The 22,512-nt window shown below is 37.9% G+C and overlaps 1 protein-coding gene across 1 annotated transcript in view; it reads left to right on the forward strand.

Annotated features, from left to right (window-relative positions):
• The window catches only part of LOC131425315 (uncharacterized), a 216,816-nt gene that overhangs the window by 93,347 nt on the left and 100,957 nt on the right, over positions 1-22,512 (forward strand). The window contains exon 2 of the mRNA XM_058587109.1: positions 14,968-15,453. Coding sequence (XP_058443092.1) covers positions 14,968-15,453 — 486 coding nt within the window. The remainder of the gene's footprint in view (positions 1-14,967; positions 15,454-22,512) is intronic.

Consider the following 22,512-nt stretch of genomic DNA (forward strand, 5'->3'; position numbering starts at 1 on the left):
CGTGAGTATGTACACATTGGTATCCCATGTGTGCAAAACAAGAAATTACTTGTACAAAAACTGGAAGCGGATAAATCGTACGCTAGCGTAACGAAAAGTAACACAAATCAGCAGAAAAGAGTAGTAATAAACAATAACATCTCTCCGAAGCAGGTCGTTTCAAAACAAGGGTCGGGGTCGAAGCCCCTCCCAGACAACTCGAACATCGAACTAACATCACGAAACCTCAACTTTTGCCCTGGGCTTGACCAGCAAAAGACAATTATGGCTCCCCCCGCTGCACCGAACCAACTTACTACTCAAATAGACGTGGCATTACCAGCTTCTAATAAAAATGATGGAAACGAAACAGACTGCTCACAAAAATCGTCGGGATCGACCTGCCGACGCTCACGCAGACAACCGCCAGGAAAGAGAATGCGTCAAGCCGATGAAGTCCTTCCTTCGAACGAACACGAACGAGTCCAGCTAGCTGATGAGGATATACAATCTTCGATTTCGTAAGCTGTAATATCGCATCCATCAACATCAACACGATCACCAACACAACCAAATTGAACGCTCTTCGCACGTTTATCCGCACCATGGAACTTGACATCGTGTTTCTACAGGAGATTGAAAATGAACAATTGACCTTACCCGGTTACAACGTGGTGTGCAACGTTGATCACGCAAGAAGAGGAACAGCGATTGCATTAAAGGAATATATCAAATTCTCGCATGTAGAAAAGAGCCTGGACGGAAGATTAGTGGCCTTACGCGTACAGGACATAACTATGTGCAATGTGTATGCCCCATCTGGTAGTGCCCGTCGCGCAGAGCGAGAGCAATTCTTTAACACAACGCTAGCTTATTATCTCCGTCATCGCACTGCCCACACTATTCTCGGGGGTGATTTCAACTGTGTGACAAGATTAGCTGATGCCACTGGCAACAACCCTAGTCCCACTTTACAAGCCACCATTCAGCATTTGCATCTTCGAGATACTTGGCTACACCTCCGCCCGCATGAGATCGGGTACACATACATCACGTCCAACTCTTCTGCCCGATTAGACCGTATATATGTCAGCACAAGCCTTCAAAATCAGCTGAGAACAACAGATGTCCATGTATGTTGTTTCTCAGATCACAAGGCAGTTACGCTCAGAATCTGTCTCCCTCTTCGCGACAAACCTCATGGCCGAGGATACTGGTCACTCCACCCCCACCTCCTAACCACCGAAAACATCGACGAGTTTCAGCTACGGTGGCAATACTGGACTCGTCAGCGTCGCAACTTTTCGTCTTGGATGGAATGGTGGCTGTCGTACGCAAAGCCTAAAATCAAATCGTTTTACAAATGGAAATCGAAAATTGCCTTTGACAGTTTCTACAGAGAACAGCAGCGTCTCTACGGATTATTACGGCAGGCAGTCGACAACTATCATAACAACCGCACTATGCTCACAACGATCAATCGACTGAAAGCGGAGATGCTTTTGCATCAAAGACGGTTTACTGAGATGTTTGTACGTAGCAATGAAACACACATAGCAGGAGAACCAATTTCTACCTACCAGCTGGGAGAACGAATAAGACGAAAAACTGTTATTGAACGAATTCGAAATGATAGTGACGAAATAATAGAAAACGCAACAACGATCCAAGATTACATGCTGCAATACTTCTCTGAGTTGTACGCACGTAACCAAACGGAGGAAGCAGGAAACAACAGTATTTTTCATTGCGACAGAGTGATACCTGAGCAGGATGTACCGAACGCAGCTAGCATGGATGAAATTACTACATCGGATATCTTGAATGCAATTCGCACTAGTGCATCCAGAAAATCACCTGGCCCAGATGGTTTGCCGAAGGAATTTTACTTACGCACCTTCGATATTATACATCGTGAACTAAACCTAGTGTTGAATGAGGCTATCAACTCAAACTTTCCAACACAGTTCGTGGACGGAGTCATTGTTTTGGTGAAGAAACGCGGAGCAGGAGACACTGCACGCGCGTACAGGCCGATAAGCCTAATCAACTATGATTACAAAATTCTCGCTCGGATTTTGAAACAGCGCCTCGAGCGGATACTTCAATCACATACTGTGTTATCAAATTCGCAGAAATGTGCCAACTCCCAAAAAAATATCTTTCAGGCCACACTGGCCCTGAAGGATAAAATTGCACACCTAATAGCCAGCAAACGAAGAGGCAAGTTGGTATCGTTTGATCTCGATCACGCATTCGATAGAGTGAATCACGATTTTTTGTTTCGCACCATGCATTCATTGGGTTTCAACACAGCTCTGGTTGAGTTACTCAGTCGTATAGCTACAGCATCTTCATCAAGATTATTATTGAACGGACACCTCTCCTCCCCATTCCCCATCCAGCGATCGGTGAGGCAGGGCGACCCTCTATCGATGCTATTGTTCACTATACAACTAAATCCTCTACTGCGAAGGCTAGAACAAGTGTGCGGAACCGACCTGATCGTCGCATATGCAGATGATATTACCGTCATTGTTAGCAGCGCGGACCAATTGGATGAAATGCGGGCTCTATTCAGGCAATTTGAGTGTGTGGCAGGAGCCCGTTTAAATGAAGAAAAAACAATAGCGATTGACGTAGGAGATACGTCCAATCCAATAACACTACCATGGATTCGCACGGAAAATTGTGTCAAAGTACTTGGTGTAACATTCTCTAACTCTCTGCGACAAATGGTGTCGCTAAACTGGGATAACACCGTATCAAATTTTGCTCGGCTGGTATGGATGCACTCCCTGCGCAGCTTAGCCATGCATCAAAAGGTAATATTACTGAACACGTTCATTTCATCAAAAATGTGGTACATAGCTTCAAATATTCTTCCAACTACTGCACATGTGGCTAAGTTGACTGCTACCATGCGTTCGTATCTTTTCCGTGGCGCATGTGCGACAGTACCGATGCAGCAATTAGCTCGCAGTATCGAACATGGTGGACTGAAACTGCAACTACCAGCGATGAAATGCAAGGCCTTGTTAATGAATCGTCATCTGCAAGAGCTTGAATCCATTCCGTTTTACTCCTCCTATATCGACCAAAGCAATACTCTCAGAACAATTTCCCTCAGAAACTTTCCCTGTCTTAAACTAATTCTTGATCTCACCCAAACCCTTCCCTTCCAAATCCACCTGCATCCCTCCACTGATCTAATTCATCGTCATTTAATTGACCAAACTGATCGCATCCGAATCGAAACTGCTAACCCTCATCATAACTGGAAACGTATATGGAGAAATGTTTCGTCTCGTGAACTACTTCCTGTACAACGTAGCTCACTCTACATGTGGGTGAATCAAAAGGTGAAACACAGACGTTTACTGCACATCATGGGACGTGCGGATGGAGCTAACTGCACTCACTGCACCGAACCCATCGAAACAATACAGCACAAATTTTTCGGTTGCCATAGAGTGAGGGATGCCTACGCACTACTACAACAACGGCTGGCAGTGGTGACAGGTGGACAACGAATCGTGGAAGATGAATTGATGAGGCCTGCACTTGAACGAATAAATAAAACAACGAGAACGAAGATACTTAAAATACTAAAGTGTTACATTACATTCATTGAAAACATTGTCGAGAGTAGGATAAATTTAGAAATTCTGGATTTCAATTTTGAAGTTGAAGTTTGACCAAAGATTGACAACAAATTTTATTATAAATATTCAATATGACAAATAAACGTACAAATTAAAAAAAAAAAAAAAAATCTATTCCACAGATCAGTGGACAGTATTTTCTCAGAGATGGCTGAACCGATTTTCACAAACTCAGATTTTAATTAAAGGTCCTATGGTCTCATAGACTCCTATTCAATTTTATCCCGATCTGATTTCTGGTTCCGAAATTACAGGGTGATATGCACTAAAAGAGGAATAAAATTGTCACTCACTTATCTCTTAGATGGCAGAACCGATTTTCACAAACTTAGATTCAAACGTAAGGTTTTAAGGTCCCATAGCTTGCTATTGAATTTGATCTTTATTCGATTTCCGGCTTCGGAATAACAAGGCAATATTTACAAATCTATGAGAAAATGCACAATCAATTTTCTCGGAAATTTCTCAACCAATTTTTACAAACTAAGATAAAACTAAAAGATCTTGAATTTTGTCGAAAAGTATCCAAAAAGTTGATCCAAATCCGACTTCCGTTTTCGGTATTACAGTGCGATTAGTGAAAATTTTCAATTCCAGGAGTATTTTTTCACAAGCGATGGCGAAACGAGGTGCAATTTTTTTAAAACTTTCTGGTAAATTCATCTATTTTACAGACCTTATTAATGAGTGGTTGAGGGGACCCCGGTTTTCGTTTCCGAAAGCACCAGTAATAATGAAGAAAAGCTTCAAAAACGTAACTCACTTCGGTTTCTCAGCAACGGTTAAACCGATTTTCACAATTCATGATTCAAATTAAAGCTCTCATTTCAGCCAAATCCGACTTTCAGCTCCGAAATTAAAAGGCGATGAGTGTCAGAACTTTCAAACTGTCACACAAAATAATAAAAACCGGTAGTCATATTTAAATCTATATTTAATTGACATACCTGTTTACAAATTGAAAAGGTTCTGGTAGTTTATACCAAAAGAAAGTTTTTAATTTTATTCAAGTTTGAAAACCAGAATTCTTGACAGAATCTTCTAGTGGTGTTTTGGAAAATATAAGTAATATCAGAAAGGCATCATTACACCACTAGGTGGTTTAAAACAAGTTTTTTGTTTTGATTTTTTTTTACAATGACTGAGCGGAAACACATATTGGAAGCCAAATGAATGAAAAACTAACAGAAAAGATCATTTTTACCTTTTTATAAATATAAAAAATAGGTATAGAATTCGCTCAAACTTTAGAAAAATTTCCCGAGGCCCGGAGGGCCGTATGTTATATACCAATCGATTCAGCTCGACGAACTGAGCAAATGTCCGTGTGTGTGTGTGTCTGTATGTGTATTGTCAACTAAGAGGTCGAGATCTCAGAGATGGCTGGACCGATTTTGATCAAACTAGTCGCAATTGAAAGGTCTCCCCGTCACCCAGAACGCTATTGAATGGTTTTGAGATCGGATATTTACTTTTTGAGTTATACGAAGTTTTATGTCAAAAAATTCAGTTTTTTTTAAAGTATCTGTCACAATTGACCTTGAAAACAGAATATATTTTCAGACTTAGATTTCGCACGGTAATACCTATCCAACAAGCCATAGATTGTTAAAATCCGTCCATTTTTAACGGAGATATCGAAATTTTTGTGTAAGCGACTTTTTCCCCTGTTCCATCAGTAGAAGTTTTGAGCGCTGTCTGGTAAAGAAATGCTTGGTAGCAACATAAAACACGATTTTTATACTGTCACATACATTTGTTTCTAAGTACCCAAAATACTGTGTACAGCATGATATTTTGGCTCGGACCGATTTTAGCACGGTTCGTTTTTGGCAACATAATTGTTCGAATATGACATAAATAAACTAGATGATGGCAGCATTTTCGAGTTGATAACAATTCCATAATTATATTGATTTAAACTACTTACAGCAATAAATGCTGGAAGAACATAACACCCATATACCATTCGAATTAGTTCGTCGAGATCAGCAAATGGGTGTGTGACAAATAATTTCAATCAATTTTCTCGGAGATGACTCAACCGTTTTCTACAAACTCAGATTCATATGAAAAGTCGTATGCTCCCAAACAAGGTTCCTGAATTATGTTTGGTTCCGACCTCTGGTTCCGGAAACACAGGATGTTATGTGAAACGAAATTAAAACTGTGTAACTCGTTTTTCTCGTAGATGGCCGAACCGATCTAAGATTCAAATGAAATATAAGAATCATCTGAGATTCAAATGAAAAGTTTTAAGATTCTATAAAACATCTTGTTTTTCAGTCAGATCCAACTTCCGGTTTCGAAGATACAGTGCGATTAATATAAAAATGTCAATTTCACATAAATTAATCAGATTTATCGGGTTAGCAGATTTGGATAGTCGATAACAAAATTTCATTTTAGTTGTATTCAGTTTCCGTTTCGGAAGGCACCCAAAAATTTAATTCGCACTACGATTCCTCAAAGATGTCTACATTGAGCTACTCAGGTGAATTTGTCTGACTTCGGCTACACCGAAATTCGAATTCCGGTTCCATCGTATCGTGTCTCAATGCTCAATCGTTTTCCCAAAAAAAGCCAAATTGAACTTAAAAATCAAAAATTCAAATCAAAATAAATCCAATTCTGACTTCCGGTTCTGGAATTGTAGGAGGATGGATTTTTAAAATTCAAAGCGATATAGAAGATGTCAATTCCGAAAAGCTATAAAGTTGGACTCAAAAATATTTCAATTTATTCGTCATATGGCCATATGAATCGGTTTGGATTATGCTGGTTCCTGAATACCGGCTCTGGAAGTATCTTAAATTACCGTAAACTCTAAAGTGGAAATTACTTCGAGATATCATGGAATGTTTAATCGATTGTTACACTTTTAGATTCAAATTCGATCTGATTTGCAGTTTCGACATTACAGAGTAATGAGTGATTAAAATCGCAAATTGCCACTTACGACGGACATTAGAATAATGTCATGAAAACTGAAACACCGAAGAATATTCAAGCAAAACCACATGCGGATTGATTAAAAAAGGTATCATCTCACTGCTAGGTGGATTAAGCACGTTTCTGGAAAAAATACGCTCTGCGCCACTCTGAATCTTGTTTTAGTCACTCTAAAACGCCAGCCAGTTTTTTGTGTTCATTCACTTCCATGAAAGCAGTAAGTATGTCACTTGCATAAGTGATGTTTACTTGCGACTTAAAGTTGTGAATATTGCGTATTTTATTTTGCGTTTTGCTGTCTTCCTTCTTAGTCAACTGATAGCACACGAAACCAACAATTTGGTTTACCTAGCTGGTTATGAGAAAATCATCGTATTTATTAGTTAAATATATATTTAATTATTCAACAACCAGGACGAGAAACAACATTGGCAGTATTCTAATTTTATGATTTGTGGACTTTCCGTGCAAATATTTCCTACAAAATGATCTTTAATAAGAACGAATCATAACTCATAACTTGAAGACATAATACTTGGAGGATAATAAATGTATTCCACATGTTTTTCATATAGAATAAAAGGGAAATTCTTTAATCGTTTAGTTCAGATATTCATAAGACAGTCATGAAATTCACAAAAATTTTCGAATGAATTTTATAATACTCATGTTGTAGTAAATTCTGTTCGTTAATTAAATTCAGAACTTGATTATTTTACATTTTATATACTAAAAGGTTTAAAAACATTTTGAAGATATTTTCAGTATAAATTAATCCAACTAGTCACATTATATATATTTTCGATTTTAATGATTTGTGGTTCCTATGACAAGGGAATACCAGTTAAATTTTCGCTGCAATCAAAATAAAATTGATTTCCCGTTTTGTTATGATACATTCTGGATGCATGGCGGTATTCGAACAATTCGTTTCTAAGCTGGAATAAAAAAAACAGTGAGATTAATTAATTTATTATTGTTTTCGGATTTGAAATTATTCCTTTCTTGTTAACATTTTGTCATGATGAAATCATTAGACGAAATTATGACAATTTCACACTATTCATGAATTGCATAAAGCGAATAATTGAAGCATGCATAGATCACAATTAAGAAAAGCGTAAGACTGTCTATGAAAATCTCTATCTCTGAATAGAATTGATTTCTTCGTGGTTCATAATGCTTAGTCTTATAAAACTCTTAATTGCTTTTTCGTCAGTTTGCCATTGCACTTCTGAACACATGAAAAGGGCAAACGAAAAAAAAGCATCGACCAAGCTATCAATAGTCGCAATAAAATGATAAAATATTCAAGATTAAATGCTTCACTGATGTTTCCGGCCGCAAGATGCCATTGATTGACGATTATATGCCATAACTACTCGAGATTCTGCGGTATTTCGCTGGAAAATGTAATATCTTGTCTCATTGAACAACAAATAAACGACCTTACCTTGATTGGGTTATGCCGCAGCCTAGTCGGCCAAGCTATCGCATTACGTAAAAAAAATTCAAACAAAACCTGACTTCTGCCCGGAGAATACGATGACCCATTGTCGGTTGCCTCGCCATTTGTCCCTCTTGAACGAACACGCTGATAACATAATCCAATACATCCACAAGTCTTTGGTTGGACCGTCCAACATGAGAAAATCGGTTCGTGATCAAGCGCATGCCATCAGACTTCATATTTCACTCAGAGATGGCAAACTCGGACAAACAGTTGGTCGGGTTCGGAACAGATAAAAAGGGTCCACTCTCTCGGTTTGTTACTGTTGTACAAACCAAATAAATCACTTGATCCTTTTTAGACCTTTCGAAATAAGCAATTTATTTTCAGTCAACCTTAAAGGGTGTGCACGAAGTAAAAGTTAATATGCTTACTCTGGGATTTATAACGTCAAAAAATGTTGAGCAACTAATATTGGAATATCCACAGATAACAGATATACATGCTCAAACAAAATTTTTCAGAAACCTGTGTGAATACTTGACTGTTTGATTCGATTTTGCAAATCGTTCCACTTTGTTCCGAAACTATAATTAAGTTATGTTGCCTATTACAGAATTTTTCCAACAGCAACACTTCTCACACGATTTCCGTAATTATTAAACACACATTATATTCCATAATCGTTAAAATCACACGTAAACCGAATCGAAATATTGAAATATGAAAAAAGTGATTTAAATCCACGGGAAATCAAAAATGTATCGTGATGTAAATACCGCACCCAAAACAGTGTCGATCGCGGCGACATCTGCAAGCGTTCGCCAGACTGTTCATTCAAAATTTTACACAGAGTTCATATGCGAACCTGCATATCTGTTATCTGTGGTATATCTTTTCTGCACACGGACGTTTTCAACACGGCTATTTCCGACCGACGAGGAAACTTTTTTTTTCAGTTACACGATTCGTTGCTGTGAATGGTTATTCGCGCAGCCCAGCATAGATTGCGTTGTAATTGGGTAACTTTTAACTATCTCTAACCTTGCTTAGTAGGGCAGGAAAAAGCAAATGGAAGGTTGTGCCATCATTTGAAAATTAAAAGATTATTGGTTTTTTCTTTCAACTTTCCTAATTTCAGGCAAGTGTTTGAGCGAAAGAGCATGCATTGGAGTGTTTGAGCCCCAAACAAGCTAATCATGTTTTTAATTCGACACAAATGTCATGAAAAAACCTGATATGAAGCAGGTTAAAATATATATTGTACAAACAGTTCAGTAAACCGATTTGGTACATAATAATGTTATGGTTATGTGCCCTAAGCGCAAACATAGGCTAACCCCTAAATGGACATAATAATGGTTTTTGAGCTGATTCCACAAACAACAAGACACAAGAACGCTCTTTTTTTGCATAAACTAGCATAAATTATTAAGTTTGTAATCAATTTTGAGCCAAATTTAGAATATTTTTCTATTTTTGTCTCGTCGCTCTAAATAACGGTTTGAAATTTTAGACACACTCCTCTCTGTCATTCCGGAACCGGAAGTCCGAAAAGCTTGGGAGTTTTTGATCTCTTATTTGCGGATTGGGTACCAACATATTCGAAAGCAAATTTTCTAATCATCAACTAACACGCGCAACATTATAAAGTTATTCAGTTCCCATCGTCGTATACTATATGTAAACAGGCTCTTGAAATTGACAATTTTACTTGTTACTCTATAATTCGGGAACCGGAAGTCGTATCAAGATATAATTCAAAAGTGTTCTATGTAAAATCTTTCAACCTTTTATATTAATCTAATCCGGCTTCGCGAAGAATTCATCTAATTTGACTCAACAGTTCCCCGTCCAAGAACCGATTATCGCAGACATATATTCAAATGATAAATCTTATAGTCCCATAGGTTGCAATTGAATCTTATTCAGACTTTGCTTTCGTTTCAGAAATTAGAAGATGAAGTGTGCTAAAAATTGAAAATAATTTTGAAGCGTCCTTCATGGTTTTAGTAAATCACAAATATAGAACCATTAAATGTAATGTCATATAATTTTATAATTTTAATCTTCAACTCAATCGGTTCGCTTGTTGTATTATTTAGTAAGTTAGTATGTAGATTCCTCTCCCCCATTACCAATTACAAGTAGGTTTACAATTTTCCCTACAATAAATTGAAGTAAATTATGTCTCTATGGTAATAACCAAATTATGTATGTAATAGGACTGAAATGTCATCACTTGTGACTGAATTGGGTATTATATCTCAACAATTTGAATTTAATCCATATTGCAATTAACAATAAATTGAAAAAAAAGCGTACACCCAAACCTCCGTTTACGTAAACTTTTTTTACGTTACCTCTTTTTACGGAACTCTGTTTGCGAACAAAATCCCAAATAACGTAAACTTTTTTTACGAACCTAAAAAATTCGCCATTTTGGAATTCAGAACCACATCAAACATCGTTTTCCAACATGTACTCATCAAACCCGTTTCAAAGATACCCATATTCTGATGGTTTGTCACGAATATCGATGAATCGGAAGTCGCCATCTTGGAAATTGATGCGACCTAGAACATCTTTTTTCTGCAAATACTAATAATTTTTGTTCCATAGTTATCTAGTATATTATACATATCCAATAATATACATACATAGGGAAAACTTTTTTTACGTTGGAAATTCCATATAACGTAAACTATTTTTACGTCATAATTCGATTTACGAAATTATTACGATTATTACGTAAATGGATGTTTGGGTGTATTGAACAATTTAAACCGCAAATGTGTGATGTCCATACAAACTTTCTTGCTTTTTTTTCAATGATCAAAGAAAGTATGGAAAATCATCCAATTATGTAAATGAAAATACGAGAAATAAAAAAACAAGGATTTGGGTCATTTCGCCGGAAGCCGTTTCGCTGAAAGTCAAAAGGTTTATTTCGCCGAATGTCATTTCCCCGAACGCCATTTCGCGAATTCTGTAATATTCTTCATCTAGTGATTGGAATTGATTTGAAATAAAGTCAAATGAAAAATGATAATGTTTACTTCCGTTTTGTTGAACTACAATCGTACTTCTGAAATAATTCAGGAAGACTTGAATGATTTATTTATTTTCTTTTTTATTTTTTACATAATCTTCAGAATTATGTATCAAGAAAACTTGTTGATTTTATTAGAGTATCTACCAGGTAATTGTTTGTGGTATTGCCCGATAACTGAGTGCAAATGAAAAAAAAAAACGAATGCAGCTTCGCCACATCGTTTTACTATTGGCTTTGTAGGCTAGAGGCCACCGCTTCCGACGCACTCCTTTCGGCGAAATGACCTTTTCGGCGAAATGACCTTTTCGGCGAAACGACTTTCGGCGAAATGGCCCATTCAGCAAAATGGCATTCGGCTAAACGACTTTCGGCGAAAGGACCCGCTTCCCTAAAACACAGGTATTACTACACAATAAGGTGGATTAAAGCAGGTTTTGGTTTTCTCTAAAGAAATGAAATAGAGCTCCTGGAAAAGCCAGCTTGTTATCGGAATACCGGAGATCCCTAGGGTTATATACGAATCGACGTGGTCGGAAAATGTCTTAGTGTGTATGTATGTGCACCGTTCAAAGATTTTTCTCGCGGATGGCTCTTCTCTAGAGCCTCTTCCTCTCATGTATTTTGTTTATGACGCATTTATGGTCAGTCCAATACGCTTAACTTCAGCTTACAGTTCGATGTATGTTTCCATCATCTTCTCAAGGTTACGTGTCACAATATCAATATCGACAGCGAAACCAAAAAGTTGTTCGGACTTTCAGAAGATCGTGCCACTTGTGTCGATACTTGCTCTTCGAATCACACCTTCCAAAGCAATATTGAACAAGATAAAAGGTGATTTTTTTGAGGTTAGGATTTTCATGCATTAGTATTTGCTCAGATTTTTTGAGGTTATGATTTTCATGCATTATTATTTGCTCAGTATGCTCTGACATTTCATCATGAATAGACTTACTAACGAGCAACGCTTGCAAATCAGTGAATGGGCCCTAGAAAAGTTGGCAGAAAATCCGCTTTTTTATCGACAAATTTTGTTCAGCGATGAGGCTCATTTCTAGTTGAATGGCTACGTAAATAAGCAAAATTGCCGCATTTGGAGTGAAGAGCAACCAGAAGCCGTTCAAGAACTGCCCATGCATCCCGAAAAATGCACTGTTTGGTGTGGTTTGTACGCTGGTGGAATCATTGGACCGTATTTTTCAAAGATGCTGTTGGACGCAACGTTACAGTGAATGGCGATCGCTATCGTTCGATGCTAACAAACTTTTTGTTGCCAAAAATGGAAGAACTGAACTTGGTTGACATGTGGTTTCAACAAGATGGCGCTACATGCCACACAGCTCGCGATTCTATGGCCATTTTGAGGGAAAACTTCGGAGAACAATTCATCTCAAGAAATGGACCGGTAAGTTGGCCACCAAGATCATGCGATTTGACGCCTTTAGACTATTTTTTGTGGGGCTACGTCAAGTCTAAAGTCTACAGAAATAAGCCAGTAACTATTCCAGCTTTGGAAGACAACATTTCCGAAGAAATTCGGGCTATTCCGGCCGAAATGCTCGAAAAAGTTGCCCAAAATTGGACTTTCCGAATGGACCACCTAAGACGCAGCCGCGGTCAACATTTGAATGAAATTATCTTCAAAAAGTAAATGTCATGTACCAATCTAACGTTTAAAATAAAGAACCGATGAGATTTTGCAAATTTTGTGCGTTTTATTGTTTAAAAAAGTTCTCAAGCTCTTAAAAAATCACCCTGTACAAAAGAGTCCATCACCTTGCCGTAGCCCTCTCCGAGATTCGAAGGGACTCGAGAGCGTCCTTGATACTCGGTCATAGCACATCACTCTATCCATCGTTGCTTTCACCAATCGTATCAGTTTATCCAGAAATCCGTATCCGTACTAATTTGAAAGCTACTATTTGATTGATTTGAGAGGCTAAAAGTAACCCCTAAGTTTATGCTAAGTGCACATAATAATTTTAATTTGTTTCGACGCATCGGTGCAATTTTTGTCATTTCACCGACGGCTTGAACGAAACAAGTTTCGGCTGGTCGTGAAGATTGTGGTAATTTGAGAGGTTATTGGGTTGTGGATCACGTTCGATGATCATATGGCTTCCGGTTCCCGAGAAGGCTAGTATTGGTTTATTGATCAAATTTAAAGATCAAATTGTTACCTCTGCTGATTCTGGAGATATAATGATATAAATGACGTAACCTACAAACCACACTTTTTTTCTATATGTACAATTTTTCTGAACGACTTATCGAATTTCGATAAAGTTAGGCTTATTGAAAAATTACTAGTTCGGAAGAGTTATAGGAAACATTTCCGGTTCGGAAGATGTATTCTTATGAAAGACGTAACCGACAAATCGCAACTTTTCGAATACTCTAAAGTTTCTCGAACATGCCTTAACCGACTTCGAAAATCTTAAACGCGATTGAGAGCTACTATCATATTATTTGATAGGTACAGAGCTCTTGTTGTTCCAAAGATATAATCATATAAGTGACGTAATCGACAAATCGCTCTTTAGACAAAGGACTACAAAATTATTATCAAAGTCACTATTAAGTTTTGCACGAGTACTTATTTGTTTCTACGCGAAATACGCTTTTGAAAACAAATTTCTCCAGTTTAGTTTGTTGATGATGAGAGGTACTGATTAAGATCATCCAAAACTTGATGGTGCAGGTCGTCCAGCATTTCTATCGAAGGCAAAAAGTCAGCAGAATTCCGATGAAAAAAATTGTTTCTCGTGCAAAGCGAGCGACGCATAAAATAAATTCGAAAAATGTCAACTCACTGATGTGCACACCAACATCGATGTGCTATGCGAAATGCACAGTGTAATGTTGCTTACTAAATTTTAATTTTTGTTTAGAGAAACCATAATAATGAGTTGAAAAAAAAGACAAGTTTAATATCGCTTAAAATGCACACCACGAGCGGGCCCCGCTCCAGGTTGTTCGCCACATTCCAAGGAATTTGGAATTAGGTACAACAGATAGCGGCCATCCGCCGAGAGCTGGCCTCCGGGGATGTCAGCCGCGGTCGAAGATAAAAAGGATCGGCTAAGGATTATTTAATATTCAAGACCCAGACGGGCCTCAACTATATCTGAAATAACAAGTGAAAACAATGATAATTTATTGCAATTATTATTTTATTTTATCCCCCGGTAAACTACTCTCTGTAACTAAATCCGGGGCTAAATAAACGGTATAAAAAAATTGACATCGTTTGTCATTAATTATCAAAACTATAATGTTTTATCTGCTCATATCGATGCGTAGAAATAATGGGATGCAGTAGATGTAATGACATCAAAAATCTGTTCAAAATAGGTCGAGCTTTAGATGTTTCAAGCCTAACCCCTGTTTGTAAGGTTTTGTTTTCCGAATTTTGTATTCACACTTCTAGGTTTATTGGGTTCACATTTGTTTGCTTGGACAAGTTGTTCATTGTCGGGCTCACCCGCAGTTCTCCTATGTATATTTGAAGATATCCGGCACGTTCCTCTCATGAATCTTCTTGATTCGTATGCTCAATGCTTGGTTTCATGCTCATATCAAATGTCATCGTTTATGTGATACGTTGATCCTTAGATTTACTCTGTTTATCACTTGATAGCCATGGTATGAGAATTTATTTAGGAACAAACATTCACCAGCTACACTTATCACCGATCAATAAGGAAGCAATCAAATCAGGACTATGTTTTCCCATATTGCGCTTTAACATACACACGTGCACAGTAATAACACGATCCTAGCTATTTACTCATCCATGATATCGATAAAAGTTGCCTATAACATAGATTCTCACTCCTGCCATTTCCGTTTCATTCTTTCGATAGACAAACACGCCTCTCGACCACCGCGACGGGCATACGGTCGCCTCAGCGTCGAATCCGACGATGCTCAATCGTCGCTACGACGTGACACCGAGCTTAACGACAATCTGATTGATGTGGAGGGCGAACTCAGCATGGGCAACAGCATCAATAACAACAATGTTCTGATGAAAAATCAGAACCAAGCAACCATCGGTGCTGGCGGTTGCGGTGTTGGAAACTGCTTCACCGGCGGCAAAGGAACAGCAACGAAAACGGCCACAATGTCGAGCGCGGCCGCAACGGGTAAGATAGATGGTTGCCCGTCGTTTCCGTACCCGCACGACAACCGCTACGCCAATGACAACGAGGACGTGAACCGGAACCAATCCAATTGCCATGAAACCGACTCTGATTTGGAGCTGGATGCAACCATCAAGGAGCAGAGGCTTGAGGAACAGGCCATCACGCGACTGCAAGCGATGTCGTTTTCCGACGACGACGAATACGGTAGGTTTATTTTTAAACGTGTCTAAAACTGCTCCTCACTTCCCATCTTTTATGTCGGAAACTTGTGCAAGACAATTGCCGGATTATGTTCACTTCAGCAGCTTAAGTAGGAATTAGAAAAATAAAATTTTTATAATTAATTGAAACTACGGCTGTTTAGCAGCTTGTTATTCTGCTGTAAACATTCAAACACTGAGTATAGCAATGCATCGATATAATCAATGAAATGGAACAACGAAATAATTTGATTTTACCACACACTTCCACAGACTCCCAACCGCATAACGTATCCGACGTATTAAATTATTCTCTTCTGACATTCGTGAACAGTGCGAATGAGTGAAGCTTCACGATTGATCTGTGCTTCAACCTAAATATCAGAGCACAGTGTCACTCACTTCCCGGATATAGCTCAGCGGTTTGTCGTTAGAAGATGATACGCCCATCCGCTATCATTCGACGTAATTCATTTATGTCGTTTTCGCTTGATGCCAAACCTAACCCAGTTTCCACTCTAACTGCTGTCAAACTGTTTGTTTGAAGTCAGTTTCGAACCTAGTTTCAACGTTGTTGAACTGAAAATCGAGTCAGTTTCGAACCTGGTTTTTAAATCAGTTTTACTCAAACCCCCGTTGCTAAGTGCGAAATCAACACAGTTTCGTGAAAAGTGTTTGTTTGATGAAACTACCTTGGGTCAGTTTCAGTTTTCTCAAGCGAAAACGACATTAGTAAATCAATTTCCCCCTCGGGGGTGAGTTGCACGCGCAGCACACCGTTTGTGTGAACGTTGACTTGCTGTTGCTCGTTCGGCTGAAAATCTCTGGCAGGCGGTAGGAGATTGGCAACTGACATCAATTTCAATATGACGTTGTCATCATTTTGCTACATTGCCTGTCGATCACGAAGGGTCGATTTGCTGGCAGTTCGGATTCACATTGTACGGTTTTCGCGTAGTGCACGGAAGCATAATGCGTAATGTGATCTGCGTTGGCTGTGAATATGGGTTGAAAATCTGTGATTCCGGTTGAATTATTAGTAGTAGTAGAGATGTTCGGGTGAGCATATTGACGTAGGACTACATATTTCTTTACTCTGCATTTTCAAAATTTCACAACACGAAAGGCTAACAAAATTACTCCAGATTTGATTTCTCAATAACTGTTTCCCTGATTGAGTATTTTCTCTAATTCTTCCACGAAACGAATGGAAAAATATGTAAGATTGTTGTTGGTCCTTCTGAATGCCAGAAACGAATCCCGTACAACATTTTGATAACTTCTATCACTGAAATATTGTGATTAATGACATTGAAATATATGAGCGATTGCGTCATCATCCAGCTGGTGGTCGTTCGCATTCAAGAAAAATACACCGAAATGTGAGCGACGCAGAAAAATCAATAAAACAATCATTCCAAGGGTTTCCCAAAGGACTATCAGAATTATTCATCTTTGAAATATGCAATGTATCTTTGAATTCATCTTTGAAATATGAAATGTATTGAGCAGTGTTTATTACTTATGAGAGAAAATTCCACAATATGGCACCTTTAGGAACTAGAAATGAATCAAAAATAACATTATAACAGTTTCATATCGGAAATCTTTCATGAAGCAACTTTTCAAATGCTTCAGTTTTGAAAACCTAATAGGGGCGGAGCTTAATGCAGTTATTTTCAAAATTAAAAGACATGTAGCCAAACGTTTAGTTTTATCTTTGTAAAAGATTGGTGAAAGCTTGAACATGTCTCAATACATACAGTCAAAATACGACACGGCAAAGGCCAAGAGGAAGCGTGATAACGAAAGTTTGCATAATTCGTCGAGATCCGCCATGTCAATTGCGGAGCGCGTTAAGCGTCACAGAGCGAATGAAATACAAACGCAATCTTTTGAAACCGAATGGTCCTTTTCAATACTACACACCAAAAAAATTGAATTTTACAGGTGACTTAGTCCCTCATACGATGTAATTCAGAAAGACCTAATTTGTCAAATGACGGAAAATCTCATTTGTAATGACTGAATGTTAGATGAGCTTGGATTTTACTGGTTTCGACTGTATCTTGCGTTCTGCTAGCAGGTGCGACTGTATGAATTTAAATGCACCTTTCACTAGCCAAGCAGATGCATGCTTCTGTGGCTCGGTCGATTAACAGACGTACTTGCGATTCAATGATTCTCGGTTCAAGTCGCGGGGGTTACTATCAGTATTCTTTTTTTTTATTTCAACGAATTGATGTCATGGAGTTTTAGACACAATATTAAATATTCTTCCACGTGAATTTGCGTGAACTGCGACGCTCCATTTATGTGCATCTAATAAGATGTAAAATCACAGGTATTTTTTTAAGTGTGTACATATCTTAAACGGTCAAACGGTATCAAATCAATTGAAGCTTCAAGTTTTGAGACTGTCCCTGATAGTATCACATCGGTAGCAGCTACACTTTCCACGTCCTTCCCTTTTACGAGGAACACTAGCACACTTTCTATAACTTAAAATATTTATCTGTGTCCATTTGCATCCCCAAAAGAACTGCATGTACAAAACATTACATCCATCCTGCAGATGGGTACGACCTGTGGTCTCACAGCTCTCAGTATGATCTTCGAAGGATCGCCATCAACTGCAACCTTACTAGAAATGGCCATTGATAAAGGCTATTCAAATAAAGGTGAAATGTTCAGTGCCTTTCAACTGAATGAGTTGCTGTAAATTGGATTAGCAGACAATCGTCACCTAGTGGAATTTAGAGAGGTTACTAACACTTTAGTTGGAGGTCATTAAGATGAAACCGATATAAAAATTCAACTCCGGCTTGGGTCTATATTTTTAGTGCCATATGATCGTAATCACACACCTTGCTTAGACAATGAACACAAGGCTCATTGGGCTTTAATCGTTGGTTACCTAATCGGCCAGTTCGATGATTATTACGTCTTCGCACGCCACGGAAAAACTAAAAACCGCGCCCTATGGTCTCTTCGCGATCTTGCGCTCAGTAATGCAAATCTAGTCGAGTTCTGTCAACTTACTGGCCATCCCTATCAGGTCTTAATTTAGTTTTAAGAAAAAACAAATATTTGTGCAAAAAATAAGGATTATTAATTTATTTATTTTTTTTACAATTATAAACAAAGGAAATGTACTATTGATCCTAACCTAATTTTATCTTGTGTGCGGCTTGAAACAGTATTGAGAAGTTTATCGAATCTAGTTGAAAACTCACAACTATTATATATATATATATATATATATATATATCATACGCGCCTTAATTAGGTTTGGGAATCGAAGTAAATATTTACAATAAATACCAAATTGTTATTTATGCACATCTCGAATGCAGTCCTACGTCAATCTCGCGGTTATGTCTCTAGGACCTACTCCAAGCTTTTTTTTTTCAAACCCGAACTTTTACCCGAACACGGGATTAATTTTTATTTCAAACCCGAGTCGACCGGTACCCGATATGGGAAAGGACCCTATCCTGAAAAAAGTCCCGAAACCCGAGAAAAACCCGAAACTCAACGAAATTTTATAACCCGAAACCGATCCGTTCCCGCTGAAAATGAAAAAACAAAATCAGCACCTAGGGGACGGGTGTAGCGTGATGGGATAGTCGATGCCTTTCACGCAGCCCGCCTGGGTTCGATTCCCAACCCCGCACATAGGGTCAGATAGATTTTCTGGTCCGAAGACCTAAGATGTTAAAGCCTCTATAATTGAAACAAAAAAAAAATCAGCACCCGTACCCGACTCGAACCTCTTCTAAGATGCTAGAGTTTATAAATCATAAACAACTTCAAAAATGTATCAAATAAGTTGCAGTTTCCTGGAGAAATCCTAATAACCTTCTAGTCATCAGAAGCTTTGTGAACTTATCGATCTTGACTCTCGATGTACGGAGATGTCTGAAAACAAAAACTGAATTTACATGTTCACTGTCATTGTCTTCGATCTTATTCGTTTGTAAAAATTGAATCTGTCCACACTAATAATAGCTTCAACGAACCTTTCTCTAACATTTGTCATCCATTTAACCCATATTCTCACATATTTGATTTTTACCTATCGAGCAGTGCAGTGAAAAATTTATTTCTTGAGAACTGCCTGTCTAGTTCTTAGTGGATTTTCATTTCATAGCTATAATAATTATAATTATGTGTGAGGCGTCAATACACCACTTAATAGACTAAAATAGGTTTTGAAAATGTTTTAGTAATACTCGTTCCATCTAGTCTCATTCAAACATTTTTTGCCTTTTTATCAAGATAATTTCTGACACTATTTGAACTCATTTTAGACACAAATTTATTCAGATTGATTCGGGTAGTTCACAGAAGTGTGGCTCAGCGTTTATGTCACAGATTCTAGAACTAGACAACTAGAAATATCAGCAACCTGACTATAGGTCACTATCTGAAATAATTAAACGGATAGGAATTCTCGATTACGTCGCATGTACGACTATATATCCAAAACTTGTAGTGTCAGTCATACGATCTTCGAAATCGATCCACAGCTCATTTTTGATCTCGAGTGATCCTACAATTATTGTTATCGGGGATGCTATCATCAAGGATGTGATAAATGGTTCCGTTTTCAGGTCACAACTGCAGATCGCTTGCCAAATCAAAGCCTTCTTCGCACGGAATTCTTGTATCTTGACCGAAAATCACATAAGAAGGTATAGGCTTCTTCAAGTGTATGCGTAATAAAGGTACGCCATTTAGAATACCGGGGAAAAAATCTTCCACTTTTCTTTTTCGATAGAGAGAATCTCTCCGTATTGGGACATAGTTTTGCGAATATATGAATCGGTGACGCTTGAGTGAAGATCATGCACACGCACTTCTATAGCACTATCATCCATATATACTGGAATGTTGTACTTGATATTTTCATGCTCCACATAGTGCACATTATTATTGTCTTTTGCGAATTGAATTGCATCCAACTCTTTATAAAACTGGATGTAAATAACATTATTTGTCTTATTGCATTGAAGTAAATGTACACGTTTAATGTAAAGATGCATTTGCTCCTTAAGCAAACCTTCAAGTTCTCGTATCGAAGGTCGAATTTTGCACTGCCTGAAGTCAACAACAATTGTATTCTTTCGGGTCGGTGGTAGCTTTTGTTCGTTTGGTTCACTCATTTTGAGGTCTTTCTATTGTTCACTACACTATACTGTACTTCGTTTCTTCTGTCCCGAACGTAAGCGGTTTTGTTTTATCGACTGACTTGGATGAGATGTGAAACCGAACTGTGATTTCTACGTATCGATTTAAGTAGATAAATCTATACATTTCAGATAATTAGGATCGAAACTTCAATTAGTAATGAAATATGTCTAATTTTTCCTGTTTCCCAAACCATTGTAATGGTGTCCTCTATTAGATACGACAGTTTCGTATACATAAGTCAACGATTTCCATAAGATTTATGCTCTTTTATGAATGCGTTAAGCTTTTAGTCAAAAAGTCTAGCAACAAACTAGGAAACGATATTTCTTTTAAAATGGCGAATAACATGGAAAACGAAAAGAAGACGGAAATCAGCAACAATACCACCGATACGATGGTTGACGAGACGAGCCACCCGGGTTGGTGGTTCAATGCATAGGGCGCTGGTCTTACAAGCCAGTTGTCGTATGTTCGAGCCCCGACCTGGAAGGATTCTTAGTGTCAGTAGGATCCATAGTACTAGCCATGCAATGATTCTGTACACTAAGAACCGGCTGCGAAGTCTGTTGAAACAGATAGGCCAAATTCCACAAAAGGAATGTAATGCCAGAACTTTGCTTTGACTTTGCTCGAGACGAGCCACTAACAAAGTGCCCCTCAATCCTCGCAGGAGGGAAATCGAAGCTCCTCTCCTCCTAGAAAAAGGATGACAACGAGATCCAACAAAAAAAAATTATTTAAAAAAAATCGGCTCCATCGGCCACGTAAAGCTTGTACGCAAATAGGCCTGAATAAAATTTTTTTTTAAATAAAAAAAAGCCTTCTTCACGAACTTACACAAACTTGAATCTTTCCGTCTAATCCTCACATCCAGTCACGATGTAAAACTTTTGACTTTTTTTTTGTGTAGGTGATCGGAAAGTTACGTTTGAACTTATTGTAGTTTAATATGATGAGATGTGAATTTCTGACATTATTTTGACTTTATTGTTTTTATTATAATCCAACTTGTTTTGTTGTAACTATTTTCATAAACTAAGTTCCATACAAAGTTCTAGAATTTCATTTGGACCCAACTTCCAGTTCCGGAATTACAGGCTGATATGCACAAAAAAAGTAAAAATAATGTCACTTACTTTTCTTGGAGATGGCGATTTTCACCATCTTAGATTCTACTCGAAGGGCTGAAGATGCCATGAAAATATTCCAATTTTCATTCGGACCAAACCCCAGGGTTAGGAGGTAGAGTGCTTACTGTAAAAATGTCAATTTTAAGAATATTTTTTTCATTTTAGTGAATTTCGCTAGTTTGCGGACCATGAGAGTCTGTAACCAAATAAACCATTGATAATCCCATGAATGATTTGCTAAGTTTATCCAAGTCCGATTACCGGTCTTGCCAATTTACATTTAGTCAGCCTTTAAAATTATAAGTAGTAGGAATAGTCTTTGTCATAAGTATTTTATCCTTTTCTTCCATTGTCTAAAACGGATACGAATGTCCTCACTCTTCTATCGCAAACTGTATGACATAATTGTTGAACAGAGCATAACATGAATTTTTTATCAGTGACGGTCGTTACATCTTTCCAAAACTATGCCGGTTGCCTGAGGTGTTTGCCGGCAAGCGCGTACTACCAAATAGAGCATCGTGAAAACATGTATGCGCATTTATTACCTTCACTATCATTTCTAGAACGAGTCTTTTTGTTTTTGGAGCATAAATATCCTCAGGAAAGTGAACCAAACTTAGCATACTTCCTAAAAGTAGAAGTAGCGTACGAATAAAATATGAAAAAGCAGCAAAATGAATCTTTAAAACACGAAACTTTCACAGTCTAAAAACAGTGCAGAGAGGGTTATAAGT

The sequence above is a fragment of the Malaya genurostris genome, chromosome 1 (genome assembly GCF_030247185.1).
Source record: "Malaya genurostris strain Urasoe2022 chromosome 1, Malgen_1.1, whole genome shotgun sequence".
In the NCBI taxonomy this organism is placed as follows: domain Eukaryota; kingdom Metazoa; phylum Arthropoda; class Insecta; order Diptera; family Culicidae; genus Malaya; species Malaya genurostris.